The 25,096-nt window shown below is 40.4% G+C and overlaps 3 protein-coding genes and 1 non-coding gene across 4 annotated transcripts; 2 read left to right on the top strand and 2 right to left on the bottom strand.

Annotated features, from left to right (window-relative positions):
- Positions 1-326: 326 nt before the first annotated feature.
- Positions 327-25,096, top strand: LOC129777844 (bromodomain-containing protein 4). The gene is made up of 7 exons (XM_055784388.1): positions 327-490; positions 803-1,077; positions 1,164-1,321; positions 23,034-23,278; positions 23,335-23,828; positions 23,888-24,724; positions 24,786-25,096. The coding sequence occupies exons 2-7, from the start codon at positions 930-932 to the stop codon at positions 24,917-24,919; spliced, it is 2,016 nt and encodes a 671-aa protein (XP_055640363.1). The 5' UTR covers positions 327-490; positions 803-929; the 3' UTR covers positions 24,920-25,096.
- Positions 1,384-1,507, bottom strand: Trnai-uau (transfer RNA isoleucine (anticodon UAU)). Its single transcript has 2 exons — positions 1,470-1,507; positions 1,384-1,419 (listed from the first exon to the last, which is right to left on the bottom strand). It is a non-coding gene; the product is annotated as a tRNA-Ile (tRNA).
- Positions 11,778-13,337, top strand: LOC129777847 (uncharacterized). Its single transcript, XM_055784390.1, has 3 exons — positions 11,778-11,980; positions 12,034-12,217; positions 12,284-13,337. Coding segments are annotated over exons 1-3 (744 nt in total). The 5' UTR covers positions 11,778-11,978; the 3' UTR covers positions 12,842-13,337.
- On the bottom strand, positions 13,408-15,090 carry LOC129777846 (putative nuclease HARBI1). Its single transcript, XM_055784389.1, has 4 exons — positions 14,731-15,090; positions 14,234-14,666; positions 14,026-14,170; positions 13,408-13,964 (listed from the first exon to the last, which is right to left on the bottom strand). Exons 1-4 carry the CDS (start codon positions 14,841-14,843, stop codon positions 13,705-13,707), a joined length of 951 nt encoding a protein of 316 aa, XP_055640364.1. The 5' UTR covers positions 14,844-15,090; the 3' UTR covers positions 13,408-13,704.

Here is a 25,096-nt window from a genome sequence, read left to right as displayed (position 1 = left end):
AAAAAAAAGAATTGTTCGCCATTTCATTTTCAACCGTATAGGTTTGTTTTCAATTTTCCTTCTAATGTGCATAAATATTCATAATTATTTAGATACTCTTATAGAATTTATGAACACAGTTTCCTTAATCGGGCCCTACTCAATGTTCCGTTTCCAGTCGCATTCAACGAAACTCAATGGGTGAAAATTCGTCAAAAAGCTCCCACCGGAGGGTGAATAATATCAACAAAACGTACGTGAATGTTTCCCTCATTTCCCCATTCACCATTTTCCGGAGCACAACAAACAAATTCATTCTATCGATTTTTCCCCTGCTTATGGACTCACTGTCAGAGTTCATAGGACCAGTATTAGCAGCCATTTCCTACCCAACAGAGCTTTCCTGTGTTTCGTGGTGAAAATTATCCGATAAATAGCGATAGTGTGATAATTGATAAGCCTTATTTTGTAACCAAAACTCCTGTGTGATCCGCAGTCACAGTTGTGTTAGGTAATGAATCTCATCACCAAAAATGTAGTTTATTTTCGATACATTCAAACACGACACATCTGTTTGTGTTACAATCTTTTGGTTCAGTTCAAGATTCGATAATTGATCAAACGCTGCCACAGCATGTGAAAGCTTCTCGAACAATAACAATCCACCCAAAATGAAGGTTGCGGAGTGCGGGAATGCCCCCACCTCTCGCTGAGAACTTCAACCAAATAAGGAACAAATTCCTCACGACACACGAATGACGACACTTTTGTTTATGAACAGCCTTTCTCTGGTTATATATGAATTTATTTTCTCCACTTCCAGATCCATCATTTCTTTCCCTCGAATGGTCACGCTTGAAATTTGAAGCACCCTTTTTTGAAATCAATAATTGAAACGAGTGAATAATAGAAGCAATAACATTGACGGCTCTGGCGAAAGGAGGAAGGAAATGAACGGCTTCAGTGCGCTAGGGATGTTCTACTTCGCCGTTGCTGCGATTCTGCACTTGAGGGGGATCGTTGTCGGCCAAAGCGTGAATGATGGCTTTCCGGTGTCGCACTCGATCGCCAAGCGAATGGATCTGGAGACATGCCTCAGTGAGAAAACAGACATAAGAGTTCACACCGGAAACGGGTGACCTGTTTAAGTGATCGATGATTGTTTTGTTTTGTTACGGTTTCAGTACGCTTCGATGTCCATTTGAACACGATCATACGGACGGAGGAATCACGCTCGATGGGTGCCAAATTCCTTGACGACGCTGACGTCAGCTCGAGAGAGCAGTGCTTGCGGTTGTGCTGTGAAACGGAGAACTGCGATGTGTTCGTGTTCGAAGAGAAGGTAAAATATCGAGGAATGAAAAAATTGAATCACTCAAAAAAAATCTTTCAAAAAACAGTCTCTGCTCTAGGTGAGGCTCGAACTCACAACCCCGGCATCGCTCAAATAGCATTCACACATCTACACGCTTTGCACATGGATACTGCCTTATAAGTACCGTGCGCTAACCAATTGCGCCACTAGAGCTGTGAGAAAGTGAGCCAATAGCAGGAATGCTGTGCCGCGTTTTATGGCACAGTGTTTCACAACATCTTCGAGGAAGTCGTGGAAGTTGGTTCACTGATAATCAAATGGGTGGCCGACTCAAAAGTGTTGTGTTATTCAGAACATATGTTTTTCTTTAGGGAAGAGGTGCTTCGATACATTTGTTTATTCGCGTTGACGGCATTGAGCTTCGTGTTCCGTTGACGTGAAGCGAAAATGGCAATGGGTTTTCAAGGGGGGGAAACATATTTACAATATAAGAATTATAAATGAAAGTAAGCTTTTTCGTGTCAAATAAGCATAATATAGTAATAATAAGAGTAATACTGTCTGTTTGAAAATATTGAACGAAAACTGTTGAATTAATTACACTCGACGAAAAAATTAGAGGAACAGAGTGAGAAGTCGGTAATTTGAAACGATTTTTGACTTGCTGTAACTTCGTGAAAAACAGGAAGTGTGTTATATCTATGGTATAACCGCAAGGGTGACGTAGGACTATCGTTGATTTAGAGATCATTTGTTTGAAATTGAATCTAAATCCATTCTGGATGAATGAATAAATGAATATTTGTAGGACTTCGTTACGTTGAAGGCTCAAGGTTTTATGCATCCAATATTGGTATAAAAAACCTTGTTCTGAAGAATAATCTTCAGAAGCTTTCCTGCTAACTGCACTTGATTGACAAATCACAAAACCAAATGTATGTGGTCGCAGTATTATTATATTATAGAAAACATTCAAATAAACTCGCTTGAATGTAATTTTCAATTCCAAGGGGAACTGGCAGATTATTTTTCAGCAACGATCACTTCTTTTCAGGTTTTTTCTCGATAACCAGCAAACGAAAAAGTTGCGCGCGTGTATGTGTGTGTGGCGGCTGCTTCGATGTCTTCCCGGGGAACCGTTTTTCGATGCTGATACTCTCTAGATCACCTTCTCTTCTCCTTCTGATCGATCGGCTTTTCTGCGCTCCCTCACAGTTCGAAACAAACTGAATGCGTTTCAGGTCAGGTAATGAATCAGTCGATCCCTCGCCGTCCAGCTCGTCCAGCAACGATGTTGTCCAGTCGGTGTCCTCACGAAAAATGAATTGGTTTCACCACCAGAATATCGCTTAAGTATGCTTTTCGTGCGTGATTGAATCGAGAGAAGGTGTGGTTTACGATGGCAATTTGGAAGGCAAACTCGAGGAGAATGAACACTCTGAGTATGAAAATTTCGGCGACTGAGCAATAATCGATTGAAAATTATATAATTTCCGCGATACGAAATATTTTCCGTTGCACGCGCATACAATATCGGATACGAAAATATCCTACTGATGGCGAAGAATAATCTTCAGAAGCTTTCCACCTAATTACACTTGATTGAAAAATCACAAAACCAAATGTATTTAGTTACAGTGTTGTATGGATAGAAAACATTAAAATAAACTCTTTCGCATGAATGTATTTTTCAATTCCCAGGGGAACTGGTTGATTATTTTTCAGCAACGGTGCTAGCAACGAGGGTTCCGCGCGTGTATGTGTGTGTGGCGGCTGCTCCGATGTTTCAAGCGGAACCGTGGCATCACTCTCCTCCTGATGGATTCCCTTCTGACCTAAGGTGCACAAACAGGCTCTTGGTGACAACGTTCATCAGCGCTTTCATGATAAACGAAGTTAGCTTCATCACAACAGCGACAACATGTTCCAATCGCTGTTCAATTATAACTGTTTTACGTGTGTTTACGAGCGGCGCTCGCTTATATACCGATTGGTGATTTCAATAGCCTGTTTTGAAAGCAATTTTAAGACTATTGAAGCATGTTTTTGGATGAAAAAGTAACAAGTATATAACGCGTAGACATTTTATCTTTCGAATTAAGTGTTTATCATACCATTTCGTTCAGTTGTTTAGGAGCTATTAACGCTCAAAATCTCGGTCTCCGGCGTAACGCTTTCGTTTTCGAAACTTTGATTTTACACCCCGTTATAGAAATGAAAGACGTAGTCCTACGTCAAAATTAACGGATATCGATGGGATATACAGTACTGGTCAGAATTATAGGCAGTAAGGTTGGTATTATGATGAGCTTGGAATATCTTTCTTCAGTATCAGGTGAATGAAGTACAGTGATATTTTTTAAAGAGTTTATTGATAACAGAAATAAAACCCAGTAGTTCTTGCTCTATTAAAAGTTAACAAAAGGAGTTGGAACTAAGTGTGGTTATAAATGTAGAAAAAACCTGGTCATAATTATAGGCAGTTCAATGAACTTCATGAGAATTGAAGACTTTAAGTTTCAATATTTGGCGATTGCCTCCACGAGCCTTTATAACTCTGTTGATGCGGCTTGGAATGGAATTGACCAGTTTTTGGCAATGGTTTTGTGTGTAATTTGACCAAATATTCATGATGGCTTCTTTGAGTTCAATCCGGATGCGTATTTGATAATTCTGCAGCTGATTATCCATATCCTTCCTAATGTTCTCAATTGGATTGAGATCTGGGCTAGTTGGAGGCCAATCCAGAACAGGAATTTGATGGTTTTGAAACCATTGCATTGATTTCTTGGCCTTATGACAGGGAGCGTTGTCTTGTTGGAAGTACCACTGGTCATCAACATGACCGAAAGTCTCTTCGAGATACGGTTCAAGGACATTGGAGATGGTTTCAATATATCGAGTGGCATTCAATCTTCCTTCATAAGAAATCAATGGACCAATTCCTTTTGAGGAAAAGCAGCCCCACACACTGACAGAACCTCCTCCACCTTGTTGTCGCGTTTGAAAGCTGAATGGTTTGTCACATTCTTCAGCTGTGCGTCTCACAAATACGCGATTTTTTCTGTTGATTACTTCGAAGTGTGACTCATCGCTAAAAGCAACACAACCCCATTCATTTTAGCCCTAATCTGCATGTTTGCGACACCATTCCAGACGTGTTTTGATTTGCTTTTTATTCCAGAAAGGGCGCCGTTTTTGTGTGTAGCTATGTAGTCCGCTGCCATTGAGCCGTCGTCGAACTGTTCGGGCACTTACTTGCTTCCCAACTGCATGACTCCATTCACCGGCCAAAGCACGACTGGATGCTGTTCGGTTCTGCTTGCTCAGTCTTTTCAAATGACGGTCATCAGCCGGGGTGGTCATCCTTTTGCGTCCTTGACCGGGTTCATTCTTGAGAGGCTTGCCGGCTTTCAATTTGAGGTTTACATTTCTGATGAAATGATACGATATGATACGGTCTTGTTCCACTTTTGAGCAGATGGGCGACTAACGCGCGCGTTTCTGGATCAACAGACTTGCGACCCATCTCGAATCTTTGAAGACGAACTTTACACTGAATGATCGATGGATCCAACAACAACACACACCAAACACAAAACTAATGTCAGCACTAATACACAAATAACGGATTTGACAGACTTCAACGTCAGCTTTCCTTTGTTCGATTCAAATTGACGGTTACTGCCTATAATTTTGTCCAAGCTTCAACAGACCTCTGTAAACTTAAAAAGTATAGATTAGAACCCATCTATGCATTTCAATGAAATGCTCAGTGAATAATCACGTGGACTATTGCTTTAGTTGAAAAAGTAGCAAAGAGTTCAAAATTGTATTAACTTTCTTGCAGAAATAATCGTTTAATGTAAGTGTGGCAACGACTGCCTATAATTCTGGCCAGTACTGTATATCATTTTGAAGCTTCAAGGTATTAAGTATTAAGGTATACGGTATAAGGTATTATATTCTACATACATATTTTTGTCTTGGTGTGTGAAGGTGTAGTGGACAATAATGCCGGGAAGAAACAAAAAAATTGTTTTCTCTTTTTCAAGATTTTGTGGACTAACACAATATTTTGCAAATTAACTCAACACCAAATCCAATTAACCTCATCATCTAGCTTTCATTTGGTTTCTAAAACGTTCCTGTAGGACCTTTCCATACAAGGATATTTCGGTTTGAATGAAAAATTACCCCTTTGTCTTTGTTAAGCAATTATTCAATAAACAACCATCGCACCGCAAATCGAAAGGCGGTTTTGAAAACTCCAATAACGGGTGTTAAATAAAAAATGAGAACTTTATTAATCACATATAAAAGAAAATTTTTTTTTTCATCGATTTCAGTTTTTTTTATTAATAACATAATGTATTTTCTTCAAAAAAATGTCAGTGAATGTTTGAGTAAGGGCCGTGGTCTGCTGTTCGACGCAACTTTGTCGCGATGCTCTCACAAGAACTTTGTACGGCACTTACGTCCATTTTCCGGATACAATTCCGGATTCTTGCAGTCAGTTGCTTCGTGTCCTTGGCCCTCCAATTGTTTTTATACATTAGGGCACTGAGTGAGCCAAACAAATCCTCTATTGGGCGGCACTGGGGCAAGTTTGTTGGGTTACGATCTTTCGGCACGAACGGTATCTTTTTCTCCTCAAGATACGCCAGCGTCTTCTTGGCGTAATGGGAAGACGCCTTGTCCGGCCAGAAGACGTACTTCCCATCCGCGTGATGCTCGTTCAGGAACGGCAGCAGGATTTTATCGAGGTACTCTTCTCGATAGATTTCAACCAAGCGAGACCGCTCGGCTTAAACCAAGGCTTTGAAATGCCCTGCTCGGAAATGGCGATGTACAACATAACCTTTTTTTCAAACTTGTGCTTGAACTTGTATTTCAATTCAGGCGGTGTGGATGACTTGTCGCTGGAATAGTAATTATAATTTCGTGGAATATGCGTTTTGGACAGCGGAAAATAGCTTTTGTCGTCCAGAACGAAAGACGTCCCGCGGTCAATCTGCTCCTCCGTGTACTCCGGCGACCTCGTCTTCTTCCTGCAGACGATTCCTTCCATCTTGAGGGTCCGATGGATCAATACGTGGGAGCAGCCATATTTCCGACCGGCGTCACGCAGGCTTGTTGCGTCCTTTTTGTCAAACAGCTTCTTTAACGATGTCTTCCTCTGCTTCGTCATTATCGTCACCGGACGACCACTTCCGACCTTCCGCTCTACGTTCAGGGAACCCAGGATACGATATACCGTACTGACAGGTACATTTACTTCCTTAAAATGTGCCACCATGAACTTTTTTCCTTGCTGGAAATGCGTTTCGTAGAACCGTACAATGCGTTCGCGGAGCACATGCTGTTTCGACGCCATCTTTGCTTTGACTAAAATCAAACTAGCAAAGCCAAACACGCCTACTTTTTCTAGGGAGCCCAAAGAGCAATTTTCTTGGAAAAAGAAAATTTTACGCTCTTTATTTGAGTTACTGAAAGGTATTGAAAAAATTCTCATTTTTTATTTAACACCCGTTAAATTATGCAAAAGTATAATTTGTTACTTTGACGAAAAAAAAATTTTTACATCGATTTCAAAAAAGCACCTAAACAGAATGATCGGTCAAAACCCTACGTTGGGTCTCAATCTTATATTTTCCAGGATATCGGACACTTTCCCGATTCAATCGTTGTGGACTTCAAATTAAAGCACGTTTGAACATTCAAATTACATAGAAAGTTTTTAACGCTTATTTAAACTTTATTTCACAATTAACGACCAATGGACATAATAGAGCTTTTATAACAAGACGAACTGTACTGAGTGCTTTATTCCTTACAACTAACAGACTAACAGTAAAAAGACGAGTACAATGATCTATTGGATCGCGCAGTGCTGCCAGACGACAAGAAAATTCTCGTCTAATTTGGAGGAAAACAGTCCTGAAATATTTCACGATACAACACAGGATTTTTATAGTGCTTTACATAATCTGCTACAATTCTGCAAGTCTTGCAGTAAGTTCTGATGTTTGCAGACAAATTTTTAACCTAGTGTATTCCCAAAACATGTGTGAACGTTTCATATTGATACGTTTAACTCTTTTTTCTAGCCGATTTTTCGAAGTTTGGGGTAAATTAGAGGAGCACTTCATCGCAAATTGTACCAGAAATACAGAATGTTCTGCGTACTCTCAGAATGAACGTTTCGTAACTTTCGTCTTGAGTTTTTGAGTTTTCATGACAACTTTCCTGTAAGACCTTTACAATCAGAGATATTTCAGTTTGAATGAAAAATTACCCCTTCGTCTTTGATGATGAAGCGTTCATGTTTTTCAGTCAGGAATGAACACAGTTAATTTTTGATACCCTTTTCTAAAGTAAAGCGCATTCCACTCAAAGCGTTCTGTATCAATCGATACAAATGGTAGTCAAAACTGGGCAAGATCTGGACTGGAAGACGGGTGAACCAGAGTTTTCCATCAATTTCCAAACAATTTTACCTCGAACAGCAACATGAGGCCGAGCGTTGTCATGATGGTATATTTTTGACTCGTGTCTGGTCGTATAATCTGGACGTTTTTTGGCAATAGCTTCTTCCTTCAATAAACCCTTCTTATAAGACCACCTTAAATATATTTCGTTGTAACACAAACAGTTAGATTTTCAACAAGATATTTTCATACATTGTTGAATGCTCAGAATAAAATATATTTAACGTCAATTTCGTTCAAAAAAGTCGTTTGTTTATTTATTGGGCTTAAATATGATAATTTCAGTTGCCCAGTTTTTGACATATTGACAAGCGTTGTTAGTCCGTTTGATGTTTGCGGTAACGAAATTGATCTTCGTTCGAAAATAGAAATGGATTTTAATGTGATAAAACGCACTCCTATATCGTCTTCTATCTATATAAAAAAATGGATCGCCGAATGTGTTGATAAGAGCAAAACTCGAGAAAGGAATTGTCCGAATTAGGTCTGTCTTCATTCTATCATATTTTCTGTATCGAACATTTATCCCATGTAACGGAGAAACATGTTATTTGCAAGTGGATGAAAAATCTTGCACGAGAATTTTGTCTGAAAATAATTTGATATTATAATGTTGAGTTTTGATGGAAGTACTGAAATTTTATAGTAAAAAATAAATTTAAAGGGTATATCAGAAGATCAATCAATGAACAATTCTGCGATTGGACCCATGAACGTGCATTTAGTAAGAAAACGTGGATGTGATAACTAAAAATAAATTTGGGGCGGGACGAATTTTGCCGGGTCAGCAGGTATACTTTCTTAATATGATCATTTCAACAAAATAGAACGTAGCTAGGTAGAGGAAGAGGCTGAAATAGGGGTTGTTTAATACAATTAGTTTCGAATATCCGCAGTAGATTTAAATACATTGGAAATTCTAAATTTCAATGAACAATGAACAACATCGATTTAATCTTTAAACATAGCGTCGTTGGGTTGAGAATTGGTCAAAAATTGAAGTTAATAAAAGTTAATGGAAAGTTAATCAATTTCTCAATAAGTTCAAGATAATTTGAAAACATGTAAGTGTCTTGAATGATTATTTTAGGTTAAAAAAACAGTGTCAATCCATCTAGAAGTGCGATGAAAATGATTATATTTGAAGATTTTTCTTAATTCTACCATCGACGATGTCATGATGCTAGTTCCTGGAGGGATATCATACTTCTTTCGGCACTTTCGTGTGGCTCCCTCATCAACTATCTCTCGTTTCGAATTGAGGAACTCCTCGATACCTCTTTTTGCAATTCTTTCTTGTGAACTTGCAACCTGTGAGATGCTCTTTATTAGTGGCTTCACAGTAATCGGGTAAATGCCACATTTCTTGAATCCCGAAATCAAGGTGCTCTTCTGATTGCCTTTACGACTTTAAATTAGCGACTTCAGCAATCCTGCAAACGCTTTCCTCTTAAGCTTGTTTTTCAACCCTTCACAATTAAGACAAATTTACGCGAATGCTTCACATCGATGGAACGCTTTAAGCAGTATTCAAGCTTGTTGCAGGATAATAAATAATTTTCCGAATTTCTATTTATACTCTATATATACTTGAACTCACATTTGTGAGTAATATGAATTTGTCTCACCAATCTCGTACAACTTGTTTTTATTGTAAGAACGATAGTTTGACAGATTCGCATGACTTCGTAATTCAATGTGAATGACTTTAGCGAAAACAATTCGCAAGAACCAATTCCGCACTTGAAAAAATGATAGGAGGTTCTGTCCAAGACACGACCACTTTGTTGACGTAGAACTACGCTGTTATTATGTTCAAGAAGCTTGTTAAAAACTTCGGATATTTTTTCACAGACACAATTATCTCCGCTTTGCGCTCCTCTCAACTGAAGCACTTTCTATTAATATTTCCGGTCTCGATTAGCTTAGCTGTCATCCTTGGTGGAGATAGTTTTACTACTGTCATGCGGAACCAAATGACACACAAAATTCCTAAACAATTATTTCCTTGGTAGTCAGATGATAGCCTTGTTTGATGATTCCACACACAATTGTGTTGTTCAGAACCTTAATGGAAATGCGTCAGTTTGATGTAATCATTGCAATAATGCCAGAGACATCATCGAGTAAGTAATTTGGTCGCGTCCACAGCTCAAGTCGAAACCAAGACATGTGATGACGCAAAGCAAAGAAGAACAAGCGATGGTTATTGCTTCGTATCTAGAACGATACTGAAAGTTTGCCTCAGCCTGATCCAATATTTATGCTCCAGGCAAATACTCCACTTCGTTCTTCGTCTTCTTCTGACTTTAAATCATTCCCCTTCGTTGATCGCCGATAAGTTGCTCGTTATTGACGGCATGGATAGGGAATCTCAAAAATAAGCAGAACAAATGTATGGAAAAATGGAACTGCTTCTTGTTTCCATCAATTCAAACCGTTTACACATCAGGGAATTGTAATATACAGCATAAAAAATAAATCTTAGGGGATTTCCAATTCGTTTGGTGTGTAAATCGTCTAAATCTGTTCGCGGCAAAAATAGTTATTAACGTTAGCTTTATTTCATAAAAACGTGACCTGTTTTCTGATTTGGCACCCTTAATGAGAGACATAGTTCTACGTCAAAAAATCGCTCGTTCTAAAGCAAGCTTTATACGTACGAACAATTTGTCTCCAATTCCCACATGCGCGGGACAGTTTTATTTCATCGCCGACAGCACCGCGCACCGAATTGTATCGCTACTGTCACCCGTTCACATACATATAAATGCCGGTGGCATTCGCGGTTTCATTCACAGGGACCAATGACCATCGGATTCTTCTTCTTGAATGGCGTTAACGTTCCCTGTGGAACTTTTGCCGTCTCAACGTATGCATTAACTAGCGTCATTTATTAATACTTTTTTGAGATTTCTTAAGCCAAATAACACGCCTTGAATGTATTCCGTGGCGCAAGCTCTAGAATACGCGTGACCACAGTTCAAGTCGAAGGAAATTTCTCTGATGAAAAATCCCCCGGCCAGAACGGGAATCGAACCCGAACACCCGACATGATAATGTGAGATGCTAACCACTCGGCCACGGGTGCACCCCATCGGATTAAAGTCCCTTAAAAAACAAAAACTGAACTGAACGGATTCATTCATTCAGTTTTTACGCGTTATAAATTGTTCCAATGAATACAAAAAAAAAATGATAAACCTCTGAATCCGCTTTGATAGTCTAAGATGACTTTTTCGATTCTCAAAAGATGTCTAATTAGCATTTTCACGTGTTACGATATTATCTCAGTATAAATACATTTAAAGTGGAAGCATCTGGCAACCCCATAACTTTTGACAGAGATGTCAGATTAACAAATGTCATACCGCGTTGGAAGCGTCATTTCAGTACAATTTTAACCATGGAACAATACACACCTAAACAACGCGCTGAAATTGTTCAGCTGTACATTCAAAATAACTTCTCAATTGTGTTAACTAAACGTGCGTGGAAAAATAAAAATAAAGTTAAAACATCGCCTGGAGACAACACTATACGTCGATTATGCTACTGAAAACCCTCAATTCATCGAAACGCAACCTCTTTACGACCAAAAAGTTACTGTGTGGTGGGGCATTCATGCCGATAAAGTCATCGGCCCGTACTTCTTTGAAAACGAAAATGGAGCAACGGTAACCGTGAATGGGGAGCGTTATCGGACAATGATAACCGATTTTTTATTGCCATTTGTTCGTGAAAATGAATTGGACAATTACTGGTTCCAACAGGACGGCGCTACATGCCATACAGCGGCTGCCACGACCAAATTATTGCGCGAAATGTTCCCCGGAAGATTAATATCGAAAAACGGCGATTATGACTGGCCACCGAGATCACCTGATTTGACGCCTCCTGACTTTTTTTTATGGGGATATTTAAAATCCAAGGTATACACTGGTAAACCAAGGACCCTGGCTGCGCTGAAAGACAATGGTGTCTATTCTGTATTTCAATCGATTCGAAATATTTCGAACGACTTGGTAAATTCCATTCCCTGTTTCGTTCGAGGTGTTTTCAAATTCGAATACCTTTCGTTCGGACTGTTTTGTTTTCGAACATCTTTCATTCGAATCAAACCAAACGTCAAACCCACTTTGTTTATGAAGGAGTGAATAATTTCCGCAGCGGATGAGCGGTGAACTGCAAAAATGTAAGCTAATTTTTAATCATTTTTTTCTTTAAATTAATTTTAACGTTCAACAGGGAAAAAAACAAAAACAAAACAACCACTAAAAATCAGTTCGAGCGGATTGTGCTGCTTCTGGAGCAAGAGCCGGACATAGCAAAGGGTTTCTCCCGAGGAAATTCCGGACCCTACTGGGATGATCTGGCGGCAGAAGTCAATAGTTTGGGACCGCCTATTCGCGATGGAAGTGGATGGAAAAAGGTATATACTAAAACGAATCCGAAACATATGTTTATAGTCTTATTTTTGCCCTGGTTTTCTGTGTAGGTTTGGGCGGACTATAAGTCCGGATTAAAGCGAAAACTCGCTCACAACAAACGGGAGCAGAGGGCGACAGGTGGAGGACCCAATAAAATTATCAATTTGTCCGAGCTGGAGGAGCAGGCAGTTCTACTAACTGGGTTACTTGCGACCGTGGAAGGAATCCCGGGTACCTCATCTCATGGAACACAGTTGGGTTCGCCTTCGGGTGAACCTCAAGCTGCAGACCAGGAAAATTTTATATATTATGGTACTTCCGACGAGTGTGACGGTATCAATAATACCATTCACTTCCAGCCCTCTCAGCCGAAAAAATCCAGACCTTCTACCACGAGGCTATTAGAGCTGCAAGTCGGGCAACAAAACAAATTTCACACCAATGTGAAATCCCTGTTAAAAAACACAAACAAGAATTTGAGTGATCTGGTTCATTATCAGCGCCAATCAGCTCGAGCGATTCTTTCCGTGGATGCCACACTCAAAGAACATCTGAGTGAACAAAAACGACATAACCACGAGATGGAGAAGATCGCGCTGGAGAAATCAATAGCGACAAATCCTTGAAACGCAGATTGCGTATATTTCAGAACATTAGAATAATGTTTCAAAATATCAGTGATCTGATTTTTTATCTTTATATTGTAACTCAAGTATAAAAAAATGAAAAAAAGTTCTAATCGTATTTTTATATCTTTCCATGGAAGAAAAATCTTACTTAATTTTTTCTTTGAAGTTTGTTTGGAATAGCATCAAAATTATATAAACTTTTTTAAAATTCACGAATTTCGCCTATAGTTTATGGAACTTCCTTAACCCCTTCACGTACAACATTGAACTTCACTCGTTGTTTCTCGATGTGAAATAATTACATAGCTTCAGGCATATGATGAGGATACCGACAACTGAAGATTATAAAATTTCCGTTATTTAAAAAAAAATTGAATGAGCTAAAAATATAAAATATAATTTGAATATTATAATTAAAATAAAAACGAACGAGTTAGTACGTAGTAATAACTCCTTCGTTTTTATTTTAAACACAACATGTATTTGCTCATCATAGGGCACCCATGTTAGATACCCACACTCAGCAGAGTAGCGGAACGACTCGAAGTACTCGTTTTGGGCCGTGCTGTTGGAAATTAAATCGTACAGCAAGGGGTTAAAACAACGCAAAAAGTATTAATAATGGTTATTTGAATACTTGGCCTGCTTACGAGAAATCGATAATGACATGTTCTCAAAGTGTTGGCAGGAATAAGAGTAAATAATTCTGCCGAAACCATAGTTAAGTAAGGAAGACACTTCCTTTTCCGGTGGTTGTTATTTATTTGAGCATTTGCAAACAAGTTAGATGAAATTTAACAGTCATAAATATTAATTTAAACAAAAGTTTATTATGTAAACAGCTGCATAACATATTATAACTACTGAGAACGACCAAATTCTAAGCATATATTGTGAAGTGCACAGCATACATTTATAATTTGAGCGCATTTAGTAGGATTGTAGTGAAGTTGTCTCGCGCCAAGGATGCATCTAAACCGATTTTTTAGTAAACCGATTGTCCGCTCGACGATAGCACGACCCAAGGCATGCCTGCGATTAAAATCGCTCTCCAAACTCCCTTCCTCCGCTGCTCTGAATGGCGTTACTAACCAAGGTTCCGATGGATAACCAGCATCACCTGAAAATATTTTATCACACAGTACATACAAGTATACTAAAATATTGTAGTTGAACATTACCTAGAATCTTAGTATTAACTTCACCATTTTGGTGAAGCTGCTCAAAGTGAGTTCTTGCAGGGCTTACACGCCATATATGAGAGTCATGATTAGATCCCTGGAAGGTAGGATCAACGAAACGAATCCTTTGCTGATCGTCACAAACCTATGTTGATAAAAAAGAGTATTTGTTCATTGATTTGTTAATTCAAATACTAATAATACTTACAATCAGAACGTTGAGACTATAAAATCCCTTCCGATTAAAAAACAAATTTCGATTCAGCTTAGGTGGAATAATTTTTACGTGGGTTCCATCCAAACACATAATAACACCCGGAATTGATGTTTTCTGATAGAAGTGTAGTTTAGCACGCCGCTGTTCGTCTTCCGTCATATTTAGGGAAATCCATTTCTTACACAGTGTCCGCTCCAGAATGTTAAGCATTTCAGTCAGCACCTTGGAAAATGTGGGCTGTGCTATGGCAATGTGATAATCTTGCCCTGCTCCATGTTGATAATTTCCTTCAGCAAAGAATCGCAAACATGCTGCGAGTTTCACCTCCGTGGATAGACCACCTTTCCTTGTGGTAAGGCAGTTCTCAATTTCCTCTAAAACGTACCGAAAAGCTTCCTTACTTAGACGAAAACTTTTGATGAATCTGAATAAGGGCAAAATTAATCAATAAGAGAAACAAACATGGGATTTTTGAGACGGATACTTACGCTTCATCAGAAAGTTTCATGAAGTCGGTTGATTTTCGGTGGTTTCGCCGATGGTAGCAAGGCATTCCAATTTCTTCTTGCTCCGCCAAAATCGGTAACAAAACGGAATCCATTGAACGAGAAAATTTTCTCACAAATTTCTCTTAGGATCAAAAATTAACTGAAATTCAACTCGCACTCGCCGCTATTTAATACGGTGTTTCTTTTTGTTTATCGGTTTTTGACAGATCGATGCATATTCGAAATTTTCTAACACTTTCGTTCGAAACGAGCAAAACGATTGGAATAGGGAATGGTAAATTCGAAAACGATCGAAATATCACTTTCGAACGAAATAGAAATCCGTCGGAATACAGAATAGGCACCAATATCCGACAATAAATTGCTGCCATATCGGCCGAAACATTGGGCAAAGTGATGGAAAATGCCGAGAAAAGGGCACATTTTGCGGTCAAGGCCAGAGGCGGTCATTTACGAGATATCATAATCAAAAAGTAGTTAGAACAAATCTCCTTGGACCAAAATAAATGAATTTCAAAAAAAAAATTTTAAAATTCCACTTCTTTACTTTGCTATTGCAAAAACAAATCCTTCCACTTTAAATGACCCACCCTGTATAACAAAACATATTTGGCAAATTATTATTTATTTCAGTTCAAAAATAAATTCATGAGTGACGATGTGGTTTTCAAAAAACTAGAACTCTGACATCCTGGCGAAACTAGTAAATAATGTTAGATTGTGTTGAAACTTTGCATAGGGTATTTTGCAGGAAGTTTCTTCCGAAAATTCGAAAATCACATGTTTCCCATACACTTATCGGCAGTCTAAGACTGTTTCATTTGAAGCACACTTTTCGGTTTCTTCATCTTCATCAACCTGATGTAGTTCCAGAACTGAAGAAGCATTCGCTCCCTCGGCAGTCAAAATCGAATTGTCATCATCGTAGGAAGATGTGTTTAGATGCAAAACAATTTTGACAATGTCATCGTCGTTCAGAGCCGCAAACTCCATGTCCCTGTCGTGCACGGTATTGTCTTGGTCCATCAATTACTGCTGAATCGAAAATATGCGTTCTCTTACAACCGACAACTGGTTTTAGGCATGTTCCATGACTTCACAATGGGTCAGCCGGTACCTCGTCGCAAGCCTCGGCTATTCAAAACATAATAATACAATGTTGTATCTATTAGATTGATTAGACACCAATAGACCGTCCAAACTTATTCGCTTTAACCAGGTAAGTGTTCCGGGTATGTCCAATCACGATTTGGTATTTGCGTCATTTGATTATTATACTGCGGTTCGAAACAATATTAGTTCTTATAGAGATTACAAACATGTGAACCCGCAATATGTTCCTGAACAATTTAACAATATCTCTTGGGACGTCTTTTCAGTTCTGATGATCGTGATGTTCTTTTAGAGTTTTTCAATGAAAATATTATTTCACTGTACGATAAATGTGTACCACTTAAATCCTGGCGTTCGAAAAAGCCATACAACCCGTGGTTTAATGCAGATATTCAACGAGCAATAATTGATCGTGATCTAATGTATCGCACATGGAAACAGTCAGTGGATGATCAAGACCTAACAAGCTTCAGAAGGATGCGGAACAGAGTAAGCTCAATGGTAAAAATGGCTAGGAAGAATTATTTTAATCAAATTTTTACTTCGAACATGACTAATGGAGAGTTTTGGACGAAGATTAAGAGCGTTGGATTAATTAAATCAACAAAGAGCTGTGTGGATGGTTTTTCGGCCAATGACATAAATGGGTATTTTTCAACAAATTTTTCAAGTTCCATTCCTAGCACTAATTTAAATGTAGTTAACAGTGTTCGATCAACTTTTCTGTTTAGTTCAATTCACGAGTATGATGTAGTAAACGCAATTTGCGAAATTCATTCAAATGCCATAGGATTGGATGGGATTCCCATTAAATTTATAAAACTGATTCTGCCATTACTGCTACAATCAATAACTCATCTATTCAACTCCATAGTGCGACGGTGTAAATTTACCAATGGATGGAAATATGCAAAAATAATTCCAATAAAAAAAATCAAATGAAAACTCCTTTAGGGAAAGTGGGGGCATAGTGGTCAGCGTAAGGAATATGACCATTTCCAGCATTCACATACCGATTCAATTCACGTTTCTCGAAGAATATTATAGTTCAACTCATTGTTGTTAAAGATAGCAAACGGCTTTTACTATAAAAACTCAAAATAGTACACTGATGATGAAATGATGAAATGATTTGATTTCCAATGATGAAAATCATTGGAAAAAAAGGTGAAAAATCGAACATTATTTTTGCTTGGAGGTAAAGTGCTCCTAGTAGGGAAAAAATTGGTCACTCGCACATATCAAGCTTAATGGGATAGATTTATGCGTTTTTCCGTCAAAATTTGTTTAAATCATATTTAATATAGTAAACAATTTTGACTATGTCATCGTCAGCCACAAAAGGAACCTTTTCAAGAGCAAAGTGTGATGCGGTATATCAGCTTTAGTAAACAGAACATTGAAGTATGAATTGAAGTGAAGTATGGATAATTAATAATCATAATAATTAGAATATTATATATAGTAGTACTGAGTTAAGACTTAATCTGCCGTGATAAACAAAATCGGTGTTTTTGCATTCTATGCGATTCCAGATATACAAGATGTATACTCTGATACGATTGTGATTTAATCCCACTTTATATACGACTTAGAATATGCCGAGATTATACTTCTGGCGATTGGACCCTCTTAATTTGGGGTTGACTACCCCGCCCTTTCAGCGATCTTGCAACTTCAGATGGGTCCTAACTGCGAAGTTCCTTGTCCGCCGTGTTTTCGGCAGCACCTTCATTTGAAGTCATTATCGTTTTTCAGTTCAATTAATTCCAGTTCTTGGAATTTTCCGTTAACAACGCACGCCTGGGACCTGATGAAGTAAAGCGAATGAATATGTGTGATGTAGTTGACGAACAAACAAGTGGAACAAAGCTTTATTGACAGATTCACTTACATACAAAAATCGGGGTTGATTGGTTTGGATACGCGATGATAGTAGTTTTCTGTCGAAATGTCTTCAATATCCCATTATCCCTGGATTGCACATGGAAGGTAATCCAAGATCCCCACGGTAGTGATCACCTACCAATAATTTTATCGATCGTCAATGAATCAAAATCTAGTGAGTCAGTCGATATTGCGTATGACCTCACGAAGAATATTGAATGGAGAAAATTTGCAGAATTAATATCTGAAGCAATCATTTCGATGCATGAACTTCCTCCCCTTGAAGAGTATAATTTTATATCAAGTTTGATTTACGATAGCGCACTTCAAGCTCAAAAGAAACGTGTACCGGCTACCACTTTCCGACGTCGTCCTCCATCACTTTGGTGGGACAAGGAATGTTCAAAGGTCTACCTTGAAAAATCATCCGCTTTAAAAAAATTCAGGAAAACTGGATTAGTGGAATGGTTTCGAAAGTACCAAGCTCTAGAAGCCAAACTAAAAGGTCTGATTAAAGCAAAAAAGCGTGGATATTGGCGGAAGTTCGTCAATGGTTTGTCAAGGGAGACCGCTATGAGTACTCTTTGGAATACGGCTAGGAGAATGCGTGGCTGGAACCATACCAATGAAAGTGAGGAATACTCTGACCGTTGGATTTTCAAATTTGCAAGGAAGGTTTGTCCCGATTCTGTTCCTGCACAAAGCGTCGTACGCGATATTCCGCTCCAATGCGATTATGAGAATTTTTCGATGGTAGAATTCTCAATTGCCCTCCTCTCATGTAACAATTCAGCTCCGGGGTCGGACAAGATTAAATTCAACTTGTTGAAGAATCTTCCCGACTTGGCAAAACAGCGTTTGCTGAACTTGTTCAACAAGTTTCTGGAGCTGAATATTGTCCCGCATGACTGGAGACAAGTGAGAGTGATAGCCATACGAAAACCCAACAAGCCGGCTTGCGATCACAACTCGTATAGGCCGATTGCAATGTTATCCTGTATTCGTAAATTGTTAGAGAAAATGATTCTACTTCGTTTGGACAAGTGGGTCGAAACGAACAATTTGCTGTCAAATACGCAGTTTGGCTTCCGCCGAGGTAAAGGGACAAATGATTGTCTCGCGCTGCTATCTTCTGAAATCCAAATCGCATTTGCTCGCAAAGAACAAATGGCTTCCGTTTTTCTCGATATCAAAGGGGCATTTGATTCAGTTTCCATGGAAATTCTCTCAGAGAAGCTTCATAATCGTGGACTTTCACCAATTCTTAACAATTTCCTGTACAATTTACTGTCAGAAGAGCACATGATTTTCTCTCATGGCAGCTCGAAATCTTCACGTTACAGTTTTATGGGCCTACCACAAGGCTCCTGCCTAAGCCCCCTCTTGTACAGTTTTTACGTCAATGATATGGATGATTGTCTAACTAGAGACTGCACGCTGAGACAACTTGCAGACGATGGAGTTATTTCCATCACGGGTACTAATCCCGTCGCTCTGCAAAAGTCGTTGCAAGATACCCTGAACAATCTGTTCACGTGGGCTGGGTATCGAATTCTCTACGGAGAAAACTGAAATGGTCGTTTTTTCTAGGAAGCACGAACCCGCCCAATTCCAGCTTCACCTATCCGGCAAAACGATCCAACACTCTATGTTTTTCAAATACCTGGGTGTATATTTTGATTCTAAGTGTACCTGGGGGAGACATATTGCGTATTTGAAACAGAAATGCCAGCAAAGAATCAATTTTCTCCAAACAATTACCGGAACATGGTGGGGTGCCCATCCAGGAGACCTCATTCAGTTGTACAAAACAACGATATTATCAGTGTTAGAATATGGCAGTTTTTGCTTCCGATCAGCTGCCAGGATTCATATTCTCAAGCTGGAGAGAATACAATATCGTTGCTTGCGTATAGCCATGGGGTGTTTCCATTCGACACATACGATGAGTCTCGAAGTTTTGACAGGAGTACCCCCGCTTACTCTTCGGTTCACAGAATTATCCTACAGTTTTCTCATCCGTTGCAAGATCATGAATCCATTGGTGATTGATAACTTCGAAAATCTACTCCAACTGACTCCTCAGTCATGTTTTATGTCTATATACCATGAGTACCTTACCCACGACGTGCACCCTTCACCAGGCATCTCCAACCAAGTTTGCTTCCCATACTTCTGCAATTCCTCTGTCATTTTTGATCTGTCCATGCGACAAAAAATCCATGGAATACCAGATCACCTATGCTCCAATGTTATTCCGTCGATATTTTCGGAAAAATATGGGAAAGTTGGATCTGATAAAATGTTCTTTACTGACGGTTCATTCATAAACGAGTCCACTGGCTTCGGCATCTTCAATGAAAATTCCAGTGCCTCTTTCAAACTCAAAGATCCTTGTTCCGTGTATGTCGCTGAACTGGGTGCGATATATTACGCATTAGGGATCATTGAAACATTGCCCATCGACCACTATTTCATTTTTTCAGACAGTCTCAGCTCAATAGAGGCAATCCGCTCAATGAAGGTTGATAAACGCTCATCTTTTTTCCTAACTAGAATAAGACAACTATTGAGTGTTTTGGTCGAAAAATTATTCAAAATTACCTTAGTATGGGTTCCCTCTCATTGCTCGATTCCGGGGAATGAGAAAGCGGACTCGCTAGCTAAGGTGGGCGCTTTAGAAGGCACACTTTTTGAAAGGCAAATTGCTTATAATGAATTTTTCCACATTCCTCGTCAGTATACGCTCGTAAGTTGGCAGCGCATGTGGAGTGGTGATGAGTTCGGTCGTTGGTTACACACGATTATCCCTAAGGTCTCGACGAGTGCATGGTTCAAGGGATTGAATGTAGGTCGTGATTTCATTCGCGTGATATCTCGGCTTATGTGCAATCACAACAACCTAAACGCGCATCTCTATCGCATTGGGCTCGCAGCAAACAATCTTTGTGATTGTGGCGATGGCTACCACGACATCGAGCATGTTGTCTGGTCGTGTATCCGGTTCCATGCTGCTCGCTCTCAGCTCTCTAGAGCACTTGAGAGCACAAGGCAGACAATCGGATATCCCCGTCCGGGATATCTTAGGTAGCCGGGATCCTGATCTTCTGCTTCATCTATACCTGTTCCTCAGAAACGCCGATGTCAACGTTTAATGATGTTTCCTTCGTTGTGTCCCCGTTTCATATCCCTCCTATCCGATCGATAAACTTTTACTTAGTCGCGGCAATACATACACACACTCTTTACAGATGCACGGGCCGAAGGTTGTGCAGTCCACTGATTATTCAACAAGAGCCAAAGATTGTACCGCTCATGACAACTCTACACGAGCTGATGATTGCGCCGCCATTCTATCCTGGATTCCTTGAGTCGAGAAAGACGCACCACGCTAGATATGGGGTACAGACTAGGGGGGCGTTGCTGATTAATGGTCAGCTGCATCCCAATAGGAAGTATCCCGTGTCGGGCACACGTACAGAGCATCGAAGACTGCGACATACCAATTATGAGAACACTTGTAATACTAACCTCGAGTCAACCGCGAGTAATCGGTTACATATTACTAACATAGTCCAAGCAAACATTGTCAAAATATTGAACTCCCGGCCCCGTTAGGCTGACGCCATATGAGCCTTAATAAAATATATATTTTGGATAAAAAAAAAAAAAAAACTTCGAAAATCTACTCCAGCTGACTCCTCAGTCAAGTTTTATGTCTTTATACCATGAGTACCTTACCCACGACGTGCACCCTTCACCAGGCATCTCCAACCAAGTTTGCTTCCCATACTTTTGCAATTTCTCTGTCATTTTTGATCTGTCCATGCGACAAAAAATCCATGGAATACCAGATCACCTACGCTCCAATGTTATTCCGTCGATATTTTCGGAAAAATATGGGAAAGTTGGATCTGATAAAATGTTCTTTACTGACGGTTCATACATAAACGGGTCCACTGGCTTCGGCATCTTTAATGAAAATTCCAGTGCCTCCTCCAAACTCAAAGATCCTTGTTCCGTGTATGTCGCAGAAATGGGTGCGATATACTCTGCTCTAGGGATCATTGAAACACTGCCCATCGACCATTATTTTATTTTTTCAGACAGTCTCAGCTCAATAGAGGCAATCCGCTCAATGAAGGTTGATAAACGCTCATCTTATTTCCTAACAAGAATAAGACATCTATTGAGTGTTTTGGTCGAAAAATTATTCAAAATTACCTTAGCATGGGTTCCCTCTCATTGCTCGATTCCGGGGAATGAGAAAGCGGACTCGCTAGCTGAGGTGGGCGCTTCAGAAGGCACACTTTTTGAAAGGCAAATTGCTTATAACGATTTTTTTCACATTCCTCGTCAGGACACACTCGTTAGTTGGCAGCGCATGTGGAGTGAAGATGAGTTCGGTCGTTGGTTACACACGATTATCCCTAAGGTTTCGACGAAAGCTTGGTTTAAGGGATTGAATGTCGGTCGTGATTTCATTCGCGTGATATCTCGGCTTATATCCAATCACTACAACCTAAACGCGCATCTCTATCGCATTGGGCTCGCAGCAAACAATCTTTGTGATTGTGGCGATGGCTACCACGACATCGAGCATGTTGTCTGGTCGTGTATCCGGTTCCATGCTGCTCGCTCTCAGCTCTCTAGAGCACTGAGAGCAAAAGGCAGACAATCGGATATCCCCGTCCGGGATATCTTAGGTAGCCGAGATCCTGATCTTCTGCTTCATCTATACCTGTTCCTCAGAAACGCCGATGTCAACGTTTAATGATGTTTCCTTCGTTGTGTCCCCGTTTCATATCCCTCCTATCCGATCGATAAACTTTTACTCAGTCGCGGCAATACATACACACACTCTTTACAGATGCACGGGCCGAAGGTTGTGCAGTCCACTGATTATTCAACAAGAGCCAAAGGTTGTACCGCTCATGACAACTCTACACGAGCTGATGATTGCGCCGGCTAGTGACCATTCTATCCTGGATTCCTCGAGTCGAGAAAGACGCACCACGCTAGATATGGGGTACAGACTAGGGAGCGTTGCTGATTAATGGTCAGCTGCATCCCAATAGGAAGTAGCCCGTGTCGGGCACACGTATAGAGCAACAACGCGTTATGGTATTTGAATTCTGTGATATCTCAAGAAAGACAGAAAACTCTTCACTCAAGTTTTATATTTAGGGCGATACAACAGAACCACCATTGATATTCTCTACTTACTAAGAACAAAATACTTACTTACGTACTTACGAAATCGTCCACGTTCGTCATTGCAGAACCAAGGAACCTGTTTTCTCTTCCAATGCGGACCTCCAACGGATTTCCATTGCAAATTTACGCATCACGCCAACTACACAAGCGCTGTGTTGAAGATTCCATCCGTAGAGCAGCCATCACCTCCGCTAGTTTCACAGATTCACTCACTCGCACAACCGCCACCAGCGCCCGTAATGCTACCTAAACTTTCCCAGCATGAGTTGGAACTAGTAAACCTGAAAGTTCCAAAACCACCGTCAAGAAAGTACGTTCAAATTAACAACGCGTTCTGGAACATATAAAACTTTTGTTTTTCAACAGCGATCAAACAACATCGACCTTGCTCCCACCTCTCGGTGTTCAACTGGGACAACTACCGACTACAACAACACCAAAGTCCACAACCGCAATCCAATGTGGTCACTACGAATTTCCATGCCACTCCGGCGAATGCATTGCCGTCTACAACGCTTGTGATGGAATTCCCCAGTGTGCAGATGGCAGCGACGAAGGCATAGAATGCCGAAGACCAGCGCCTGTAAAACCCTTCAAACCAAATCCCATTCCTCAACAGCAGCAACAACAATTGATAAACGGCGGTCACGTGAACCAGCTTCCTCCCCCGAAACCTATGATGCCACAGATGTTTCAAACAACGTTGCAACAGCAACAGATGAGAGTGCTTCAGCAACAGCAGCAGCAACAACAGGATCAATTGAAGATGAACCATCAAATACCACACAACCGAGAGGATCCGATGACGGCGCCGAAGAGTTGGCCAAGACCCATGAACGATGCACAAGCAGCCTATATTGGTGAGGGAAAAGAAACGAGTATTCGCGGACTACGATCAAATAATCGAATTTCATTTCAGACTCTCCCGACAGCCACATTTTCAATCACAAGGGAGGACTGCAGTTAACGGCGAACAACATCGCTCCACCGCAGTATCAAGATACTATTCCGGATACAAATTATATTCCAAATATTCCTCGCAACAACCCGTACGTACCTCTTTCGAGCAACTACCAACCAGGTCCACCCCAGTGGACCGACCCACGATTATCTCCACCCCAGCGTCCAATGTGGTCCCAACCTCAGTTGCCCCAGGAGCAATACGTTCAGCCACCACCACAACACCAACCCGATTCGATTCAGCCCCAAATTCAACCCTCTCAAATCATCAATCCCCAGCCATCCACGGTCCAGCAACAACAACAGCCACAGCTTCCACCGATGGCCCCGCCGAATGCCACAGGTGACCAAAGCAAACAAACGTCGAACTCTGCCGATAGCCCAAAGAAATCCGCCAAACCGCCCCAATCTTCCGAAGAGTACGACTCATACGACGACCAGTATCAGGAGACCAAAACCTCGGGCGAAGACCACGAAGAGGAGGAAAAAACAGCTGTTGTGGAAAAACCGGAACAACTCCCGAAGAAAAAACAACACAAACACCACAAGCAGCATTCGGACCAACAACAACAACAACAGCAGCAGCATGAACACCAAGGAGAAGAACATAGGAAAAAGAATAAATCGAAATCCGCCAAAAAGGACAAACCAGTGGGAGGACACGGCGGAGAGGAACACGGTGCGCCCGCAGTGCACGAGCATCTCAAGCTGCTGCGGAACGATTTGGAGATCGAGTTCGCGGATCACGACGGGCAGGCCGAGCGGCCCGGAGGTGCCGTGCTGTCACTGACTTTGGGTAATGTTGAAGGTTGAATGGTTGACGGGATTGTGAGTCTGAACTTTGTTCTGCTTTTCAGGAGCAATTATTACCGCTGCGTTGGCCATCCTCATTGGCTGCCGGATGAAGGTAGCACGAAGGAGAATCAGGCGGCCTGGAAAGTCATCCTATGCCCACGATGCGGACTTCCTCGTGAATGGGATGTATCTTTAAAAGACGGAAAAAAGGAAATTGTAGTATTAGGTTCGGTTGACTTTTTTTTCAATAATTGATCTAGGTTGTAACTGGGCCGGCATCATTTTCTATCACACGCAACAGGGATATTGTTTCGAAACAACAGTCAGAATTGTGAAAACGCTTTATCGTGAATAAAGTAGATACTAGAAAAAT

The sequence above is a fragment of the Toxorhynchites rutilus genome, chromosome 3 (genome assembly GCF_029784135.1).
Source record: "Toxorhynchites rutilus septentrionalis strain SRP chromosome 3, ASM2978413v1, whole genome shotgun sequence".
In the NCBI taxonomy this organism is placed as follows: Eukaryota; Metazoa; Arthropoda; class Insecta; order Diptera; family Culicidae; genus Toxorhynchites; species Toxorhynchites rutilus.
This window is presented reverse-complemented; position numbering and strand designations above follow the sequence as displayed.

Excerpts from the sequence above, each read along its gene's own strand:
- LOC129777844 (XM_055784388.1), top strand. The coding sequence starts at position 930 with ATGAACGGCTTCAGTGCGCTAGGGATGTTCTACTTCGCCGTTGCTGCG. Across the intron at positions 1,078-1,163 it reads GGATCTGGAGACATGCCTCA|TACGCTTCGATGTCCATTTG; the intron begins GTGAGAAAACAG and ends TTACGGTTTCAG. Across the intron at positions 23,279-23,334 it reads CCAAAACCACCGTCAAGAAA|CGATCAAACAACATCGACCT; the intron begins GTACGTTCAAAT and ends GTTTTTCAACAG.
- LOC129777847 (XM_055784390.1), top strand. Across the intron at positions 12,218-12,283 it reads ATGGAAGTGGATGGAAAAAG|GTTTGGGCGGACTATAAGTC; the intron begins GTATATACTAAA and ends TTTTCTGTGTAG.
- LOC129777846 (XM_055784389.1), bottom strand. The coding sequence starts at position 14,843 with ATGGATTCCGTTTTGTTACCGATTTTGGCGGAGCAAGAAGAAATTGGA. Across the intron at positions 14,667-14,730 it reads ATGAAACTTTCTGATGAAGC|ATTCATCAAAAGTTTTCGTC; the intron begins GTAAGTATCCGT and ends GCCCTTATTCAG. Across the intron at positions 14,171-14,233 it reads ATAGTCTCAACGTTCTGATT|GTTTGTGACGATCAGCAAAG; the intron begins GTAAGTATTATT and ends TTATCAACATAG.